The following is a 9,380-nucleotide window of genomic DNA, read 5'->3' as shown; positions in this document are numbered from 1 at the left end:
CATTAAAACCGTCTTGTTAAACAACTCTGACCTCCACGTCTCTTCCAAGGGGCATTAAAAGCGTCTTGTTAAACGACTCTGAACTCCACAGCTCTTCCAGGGGGCATTGAAATGTTGTTTTTAATTAACTCTAACCATCACGACTCTTCCAACGGGCATTGCATTTCCTCCTAATTTTAGTCAGCTTTTGCTTTTCAATGCATAGGCGAACACTAAGGGAGACCCACTCCCCAATAATGGGTACAAGGCTTTTAGTACGCTGTAATCCACGTCTGTTTCAAGGGGCATTGCAGTTCCTCATAATTTTTGGAAAACCTTCCATTCACTGCTTAGGCCAACAGAGTACAGGAGACCCAGTTGCTATAAATGGAAAAAACGGTATAGTTAAGGCCCTCTGACCTCCATGTCACTTCCAAGGGGCATTGGAGTGCCTCGAAATTTTTGGTAGGCACTGCACTCACTGTATTCCCTATAACTGTGTAGCCGAACCGCTCTTTTTGGTACAGAAACATATCCTATAAGACATGTGTGGTTGACTGGCTTGATATTGATGTGAATGGTCCCTGTTCCTCCTGCTCTTTCTCCTTTGCCACCACCTCATCTATCATTCATCACCAGAAGCTTTGTTTTAACGTGAGTCATAGAACTGGGATAGTAGCAGGAAAACATCCAGCAATCCTCGGAGGAGGTAGGATATGCGCCAAAACGCTGACCACCTCAGGCCTAGCTGCTACTACATACATGCGCTTGCATTCCATGGAACAAAAATCTAAGGAGATGGATGGCCTCATGATCATGAATAATTTACTCATTGTGTAAGAGGCCGACCACTGCTGCTGTCTACCTTCTGAACTTTGTGTTGAAGCCTGATTGACCCAGGACCCGAAATCCTCTATGTCTGGAGGACGTGTTGCATCCCAGTGTCCAACTGTGTCCTGGCTTCCACAATATTAACCCAGTGTGAAGGCGTCAGTCAGATGGACCATTCCTGGCCACATTCACTTGTCCATGTGTTTGTGGTTAGGCTGTCCTTCAAATAGGGGCGGCTGGGGACTGTTTATGGACACCCGGCCGCCCCCAGGCGGCTGGGGACCGTGTGTGGGCACCTGGCCGCGGGGCGACTGGGGACCGAGTATGGACACCCGGCCGCCGGGTGGCTGGGGGCTGAGTATGGATACCAGGCCGCCGACGCAGCCATGACGTGGTGGCCAGATTCCGCCTCCACATGCCTAAAAGGCCCAATTTCAAGTGCAAGCAAGCAAGCAGTATGGTATTGCAGCCTGGGGGTGGGTGGCTGGCAGGCTGCATACTTGCGCTTGCATTGCAAGGAATGGGGGAGGTACAATTGAACACTGCCCGGGACAAAGACTTGGACGGGGATAGTTGCAAGTCTGCATCTTCTGATGCAGCAAGGATCACTTCTGATGGGCACACTTTTAGGCAGTGACCTGGGTGTCAAAGATGCTTCCAGGGGTCTTCCCCATGCTGTCCCCATGTCTTTTCAGCACTGTATGCATGTGTCACACAGCACATGGCCAGATAAGATTGTAAAATGTTAAAATGACATTTCTCGGTGAATGCATTTGTCACGGTTGAAAGCAATACAAAAGTGCAAAAACGCATAAAAAATGCTACTTGTGAACATAGCCCAAGGTGTGGAGGAGTATTTTTGTTTTTGGTTATTTATTTTACCTTATACACAAGTCTTTACCCTGGAAAGGAAGTTCCTTAACATATTCTACAGGAAAGCAGTTTCAGTTTCGTTTTTGAACATTTTATTGTGAGCCCGTAAAAGTGGCTTAATACCTCTGACCACGTTGTTGACAGCAGTGACCTGGGGGTCAGAAATGCTTCCTGGGGCGATCCCCATGCAGTCCCCATGTCATTTGAGCACTGTCACTATCGTTTTGGGCTCTTTTTAGGCTTTATACAGACTGCCGGGGGTGCCGCTGCAAAAATTCTCAGGTCTCCCATAGACGAACATTGGGCTCGTTGCTTGGGACGAGCACCCGAGTATCATGGTGAGCTCGGCCCGAGCTTCGAGCACCCGAGCATTTTAGTGCTCGCTCAACACTAATTATTACCTATTATTTTTCTCATCATGGAAGATTTAGTAGTGAAGAATATAGTGCCCCATATACACATTACAGCTGTTGGTTCATAGCTCAGTTGTAAAAGACCCCATGCTCTTCATGGTCACATATGTGAAGAGTGGGGCTTACATAGGTTCGAGTATCATCCAATTTAGGTTCACAGCACTCTCCAGAATAATGTACAAACAAGTCTTTATTGATAATAGCACAATGAGTTCTCTCCTTTTCCATTAATACATACGACACTAAGTTAGAGATGTTTCAGTAATTATAGAACCAACAGGAGCGTCAACATTTTCTCCTTCAAAGACTCCCTACAACGAAATCCTAGGGAGCTACTGCCTACTTCCATTCCCTATACATGAGGCCACGGTCAGCCAGTTGAAAAGTAAGCAAAAATTAGGTAACAGGTGACTTTTCTTCAATCAGTAGGGTGCCAGAATTCAGGGACCACAACTGATGCTTTCTGAAGTCCAAAGATAAAGTTCAGGCCTTCTGCCGAGAAATTATTTTAGGTTAGCACAACACTCCAGGTGAGGCTGAGGCCTTAATGTGAAGCAGGGGTCAGCATCAATGTCTAATTGACATTCCTTTATACCATCTGGAGGGGTAAACGTGAACTTTTGAAGTAATCCAGTGAAAAATATGAACAGCTCCATCTTTGCAAGACTTTCTCCCAAACAAAGTCTGCGTCCTACAGGGAGAAAGACAAAAATGTTATGGGTAGGATTTATGACAAAAACTGAAAAAGTTAGGCCTCAGTTAGACATTCGTTGTTTGCTTTGTGTGTATGTGAAAAACAGACCGATCTTCATCAACGTTTTAAATCTGATTTTTGTCATTTTTTGATTAGTGTTTGGTCAGTTTTAATGAATTAGGGGCGTCTGATTTCAACTCGCCCCCTCATCAAGACCAGCGAGAAAATAATGGGAACATTATACCAGAATGGGAACAATGTACCAGAATGAGGGCATTATATCAGGATGGGGAACATTATATCAGAATGGGGACAATATACCCGAATGGAGGACATTATACCAGAATGGGGACAATATAACCAGATGGGGGCATTATACCAGAATGTGGACAATATACCAGGATGGAGGACATTATTCCAGAATGGGGACAATATACCAGGATGGGGGCATTATACCAGAATGGGAACAATATACCAGGATGGAGGACATTATACCAGAATGGGGACATTATACCAGAATGGGGACAATATAACCAGATGGAGGACATTATTCCAGAATGGGGACAATATACCAGGATGGAGGACATTATACCAGAATGGGGACAATATACCAGGATGGGGGCATTATACCAGAATGGGGACAATATAACCAGATGGAGGACATTATTCCAGAATGGGGACAATATACCAGGATGGAGGACAATAAACCAGGATGGAGGACATTATTCCAGAATGGGGACAATATACCAGGATGGGGGCATTATACCTGAATGGGGACATTATTCCAGAATGGGGACAATATACCAGGATGGGGGCATTATACCAGAATGGGACAATATACCAGGATGGAGGACATTATTCCAGAATGGGGACAATATACCAGGATGGGGGCATTATACCAGAATGGGAACAATATACCAGGATGGAGGACATTATACCAGAATGGGGACAATATACCAGGATAGAGGACATTATACCAGAATGGGGAGAATACACCAGAATGAGGGCATTATATCAGGATGAAGACAATATACCAGGATGGAGGACATAATACCAGAAGAGGGACAATATACCAGGATGGGGGACATTATACCAGAATAGGAACAATATACAATGATGAGGGCATTATACTAGGATGGGGACATTATACAAAGATGGGGACATTATACCAGAATGAGAGCATTATACTAGAATGGGGACATTATTTTAGTATGGGGAACATTATACCAGGAAGGGGCACAGGATGGGGGAAAGTATTATGGCATGTGGCCCAGGATGGGGGGCATTATTACTAGAAGGGACCTGAATAAGGACATTATTATTGGAAGAGGCCTAGGAAGGGGGAGATTATTACAAGGAGACAGGAGGGGAACATTATTACATGGGAGCAAACACACGTGTCTTTATAGGATCTAGAACGCTATAAGGGTCCATACATCTGACCAACATGCAGGTGGGGTCCCAGGTCCAAATTTTGCACTGGGGCCCATCGCACTTTAGTTACGCCACTGAGTGCCAGCCTGCGGCCTAATCAATTTTAATGATACTCCCTGGCATCATGTGTCACCTATAGGCCCTCATGTAAAAGAAATGTATACTGTTCGGTATATATTTCTTTGTATGAAGCAAGCAGCTCATTCGGCTAAGTGAAGTCTTTGACTAGGGCAACATGGTGAGATGTGTCCCCCTCTGTAGCTGGCTCTTATAATGCTTCAGTCAGGAGTGAGTTACCTGCGGAGAAGGGCACAAAAGCTTCTTTCTTTACAAATCTCCCCTCCCAATCTAAAAAGTGGTTGGGATTAAATTGGAATGGCGTCTCCCAGTGACGTTTGTCGAACAGCACAGATGTAAGCAGTGGGATCACAGTTGTTCCCTGGGAATGAATACGTAAAAAAAAATTAAGTATACTTTTTTATTTTTACGGAGGTTCCACAATATGGCCTCTTGCACATGGCCGTATTTTCAGTCTGAGTGTGATCCGACAAAACATCGGATTGCACTGAGTCCAATGTTAGTCTAGGGGGCTGTGCACATGTCAGAGGAAAAAAATCTGTGCATGCCTGAATTTGATCCAACATTCAGATCGCACTCAGCCATGCAAGTCAATGAGTCTGTGGGAGCCATTGGACTGCACTTGGGTGACATCTGAGTGCAAATCCATTTCCAAAACTGATTTTAAGTTAAAACAAATCTGCCCTCTATGAATGTATTTTTAAATCGGATCTGTCAAATTTCAAAATTTAAATGGCATACATTATTAAATAGATTTGTGATACCGGATGAGTCTGGTGTACTTACTGTGAAAATCCATGTCAGCATGGCTGTATAGACCTATTAATAAAATGAGTCCAGTAGTAGTGAGAGAGTTCATGAATTCAAGTGTGTTTAGTATCGGCCTGCTCAGTCTGACTGACAGCTGCAGCTTGTGCTGAGCAGTGTGAGATCTCAGCAGCGGGAGGAGGCACGCTGAGGAACTGTCCAACTCACTTAATGAGTTCAAGAGAGGCTTGGACGCCTTTCTTGAGAACAATAAAATTACATCTTATGCTTAGTGATAGTTAATTAATCCAGGGATTTAATCTGACTGCCAGATTGGAGTCGGGAAGTGAATTTTTCCTCAATGATGTAAATTGGCCTATACCGCATGGTTTTTTTTTGCCTTCCCCTGGATCAACGCTGCGGAATAGCTGCAGTGCACAAGAAATAGGCTGAACTGGATGGACGCTTGTCTTTTTTCGGCCTTATAAACTATGTAACTATGTAACTGTCATTCAGGCTAAGCGGGTGGAGATTGAGTGTAAATTTAAAAAAGTATTATACAGCTAATCTGACATGGATTTTTACATTAAGTACATCAGCTTTATCAGGTCCAAGAGATTTATTAACTAATACATGTGTATTGTGACATCTGGCGAAAAATGTTCTTTAAAAAGATTACGTAGAGTTAGAAAATATAAGGGTTATGCCTGTCCATGGTATGTTTTTGGTATTGCTAAAGTGGTATTGTTTTGGAAGGAAGCAACCATGGTTTTTATTTTTTGTAATAACATGCAATCTTTTTAGTTAACTAGTCATTCAAATGAATGGACGACCATGTAACATTCGAGCGTTGGAAGTTCATATAAGCAGGAGCTGATCTTGGTTAGTGGCCTTAAAACTACATCAAAAATTGCCACAAAAACTGAAACTCCTCACCTGGACTCTGTGTTCTCCATCCAACAGTCATGTACCCTCAAACAGCAGGCTAGACCTACAGACCTCCAACCCATCACAACTGCAGATTGAAGGCAGGAATCACGATATCTATTGCCCTAAAAAAGAACTTGCCTTTTTCCTATGACCCAAAACTGTGTATGACCCAAACTCTGCTCTGACAACTTACTTTAGGGATGTGGTAACCTTTGAAATTCGTGTCTGTAGATGTGGCATGTGGAATATGGGGAATGAGGTTGGCAAATCTCTGAACTTCATGTATCACAGCGTTGGTATAGGGCATCGCATTTCTGTCCTCAAATCTTGGGAGACGTCCAGATTCAAGAACCGAATGGATTTCTTTTTGAACTTTTTCTGTAAATGTAAAATACACAGATTACTGTTTGGTTTCCGTCTTTGACCACAGATTTACGGTAGAGTTCATGTTCATCACAAAGCTACAGACATCACTATCGGTGCCATATTACCTGGTAAAAACAAACAAAAAAAGCTGACCCTGTTGATAGAATCTTTTGGGATTTGTTTTAAGAATAATTCATAATAATTAACAGTAAAGACAGCCATGGAGCAGTGCTCTTCAACCTGTGGGTCTCAAGCTGAAACTAAATTTTCTGGTGGTGGCGTCAAGGCAAGCTGAGTTGTGGTCAACACTCCTGGAGACTACTGCCATGGAGAAGAATAAAAATCTTATGTGCATGGACTGTCATATTAAGGTACAGTAAAACAAACTAAATTACTAACTGAACTTACTCTGTACTTCAGGATATTTCATCATCAGTAAGATCCCCCATTGCACTGTCGTAGAGGTGGTCTCTGTGCCGGCCATAACCAGATCCAGTACAGTAGCTAGCACGTTATCTTCATGGAAGAGGGTATCTTTGTTTGTCCGTTCCTAGACCACATACAATGTTTTAGTTGGGTAGGGTACTTTTATTTGTATTAGTACAATTAGAAATTAAATGGTTTCTTTGAGACTTTCATATTAATGACCCATTTTTAGGATAGGCCATTAATATCTGATTGAAAGGTGCTTGACTGCCAGGATCACCATGATAAGCTGATTTAAGGGTTAAGCACAGCTCCAAACATTGTGTAGGAGCTGTGAAAGTTATTACATGTTCTCTCCTATACAAGTGAATATGTTCCCAATGGGGAAGAGAGTAATAAGCCACCATCTGCAACAGCAAGATGCTTGATCCATCTTTCTCCTGACATCTACAGTCTGGGTATAGTCAGGTCACTCCTATGCACATTAGATGGTCATCTCGTCCCATGAAAATTGGTAGCAGACAATTATGTAAAGTGTATGGAAACCATCATGGAGGTCCTCTCTTGAAGGCACTGTGTTATGGGTACTCTTTGGTGGATACTAATTTTAGGGGCAGTCTCTTTCTGATATTGTTTATGGTGGTACATTAATGTCTTATGGGGTACTCTCTGGTAGGCATTATTTATGTGGCTGTATAGTTTTTTAATATCTTCAAGAAGAGAAAATGAGGATATATCCCAATCAGCCAATCATTCTAATGATTTCTTATTCCCACAAGACCCAGCTATTAGAACAGACATTATAATGACCTCTTCTTGCTTGGCAACTATCGTTTCGATGAACGTGTACAGGCAGTTGACATCTATTTTTCCCCTTTTGGCCTGAATATCCGTTTTTAGCACCTTGCAAATTTCATCAATCTTTTCCAGTATGATTTTGTGAGTCTTCAAAAATATTGAAAACATTGGGTACAGGTTGAACACCTGGAAAACAAAGTCACGTTCCTGTTAAAGACAGACTGGAAGGAACACGCAATTTTATGTAAAAATTAGTATCTAATAATACTAGTAATTAATGAAGAGATGATGTTATGTTCCATCTTAAAATGTCTCATCCAGAACATCTGCCCTGAAGATGAGTTGATGGCCAAGGTCTGATTCTGGAACATGGCTTGTTGTCTCCTAAACTACCACCCTGGTGTAGAGTGTGTTTGCACTTGGCAGTTTGGTGCAATTTGCCGCTGAAAATCAATCATGAACAAGGATAAAAAGTGAGCATAGTTTGTGATTTGCCAATGACAATTCTCCAACCTACGCTCTGGACTTTTGGAGCAGACAATGGCTGGTTGCTGAATGTGTTTCTCACTCTCGGGGGCATTGACCTTGTTCTGAGGTTCCTACGGCAGGATGGGCCCATACCTTATACCATATGTTGCAGAAATATTGACTTGTAAAAAAACTTTTATTGGCCTCTCACTATGAATTACTCAATGATATTTCTTCTGGTTGCCCTGCAGGGGAACCTTAGGTGGACATCAAGGGCAAAGTAGGAGATAACCCTATTCAAAGGTGATTATAAGCCCATCATTTACAGCTTCGAATAATTCTAATGGGTTGATTGAGAACTAATTACTTCTAGCTAATTAACTAATTGCCAATTTAATAGTGATTCGACCTGTGTGTACGCCTTTGACAGATGGTTCACAGAATTGTTTGCCCTGATGAGACCCGAACACAACAGTCCAGCCCTGTTCTAGAAAGACACATATTATGACCTGAGCTACATGGATACTTGGTCTTATGCCAAACTTAAGGAGTTTTTCCACTTTCACCAAAGTGGTGCCCAAAGGATTGCACATTGGTAAAAAAACAAACTCCCACGCTTCTACTGTCTCTGTATTTTGGTTGCAGTGGTGACTTCTTGACTAGAGTGTAAATCACCGCTGCAGCCAATCAATAAGCTTAGAAACTCTGCTGATGTAGATGCCTAAACCACTGAGCTCAGTGATTAGTCAATCATCGGTGAAGTGCGCTGTAGTCATAATGTTACCATTGTAGAAAAACACAGAGACCGGAGAAGAGGTGGAGAGCCGGTGCGGGACCCTAGGAGGGTAAATATTATCCGTACTTGTTATTTTACAACTATGCAATCTTTTGGGCGCCACTTTTATGAACCCTTTTCTTGATAATTTATAAATCATCTTCTCGTTTACAGTCTAATTTATGTCCTCTAGATCCTAATAGTATTGGTCTTTACAAAGCTAAAAGTATAACAAGAAATTACCGACCTGTAAATAGGGCGAGCCAAGCAAAATGACAATTTCATCAATCAGATCCAGTAATTTCATGTAGATTGGATCATTATAGTCAAATCTATTGCCAAATAACATGGCAAAGGTGATATTTGTTGGGCCGCAGGCAAATTCTCTGAGTTTAAACTGTTGACCTACAACAGAGATTATGTGAAATGTGTTTACTTTTCTTTGACTTGAATCATTTAAGTTCATTTATTAAGTCATATTAACCATAACATTATGTTGCAGATCGTTACAATGACAGATTACAAAATTGTAAAAAAATATATCCATTATAGAAATATTATTTAAAAT

General features: G+C 42.0%; 1 protein-coding gene across 3 annotated transcripts in view; it reads right to left on the bottom strand.

Annotated features, from left to right (window-relative positions):
• Positions 1 to 2,220: 2,220 nt before the first annotated feature.
• LOC141162214 (cytochrome P450 2W1-like) overlaps positions 2,221 to 9,380 on the bottom strand; it is a 38,359-nt gene continuing 31,199 nt past the window's right edge. Inside the window, exons 4-10 of one of the 3 annotated variants that reach the window (XM_073648070.1) lie at positions 9,060 to 9,217; positions 7,582 to 7,755; positions 6,754 to 6,895; positions 6,173 to 6,357; positions 5,089 to 5,121; positions 4,522 to 4,663; positions 2,221 to 2,787 (exon numbers count right to left, since the gene is read on the bottom strand). In XM_073648070.1, the coding sequence (XP_073504171.1) occupies positions 2,600 to 2,787; positions 4,522 to 4,663; positions 5,089 to 5,121; positions 6,173 to 6,357; positions 6,754 to 6,895; positions 7,582 to 7,755; positions 9,060 to 9,217 (1,022 nt within the window). In that variant the 3' untranslated portion in view covers positions 2,221 to 2,599. The remainder of the gene's footprint in view (positions 2,788 to 4,521; positions 4,664 to 5,088; positions 5,122 to 6,172; positions 6,358 to 6,753; positions 6,896 to 7,581; positions 7,756 to 9,059; positions 9,218 to 9,380) is intronic. The other 2 variants (XM_073648071.1, XM_073648072.1) reach the window with 2 other exon arrangements.

Source organism: Phyllobates terribilis, unplaced genomic scaffold (assembly GCF_046119375.1).
Source record: "Phyllobates terribilis strain yellow unplaced genomic scaffold, ASM4611937v1 Scaffold_9__5_contigs__length_417890890, whole genome shotgun sequence".
In the NCBI taxonomy this organism is placed as follows: Eukaryota; Metazoa; Chordata; class Amphibia; order Anura; family Dendrobatidae; genus Phyllobates; species Phyllobates terribilis.
This window is presented reverse-complemented; position numbering and strand designations above follow the sequence as displayed.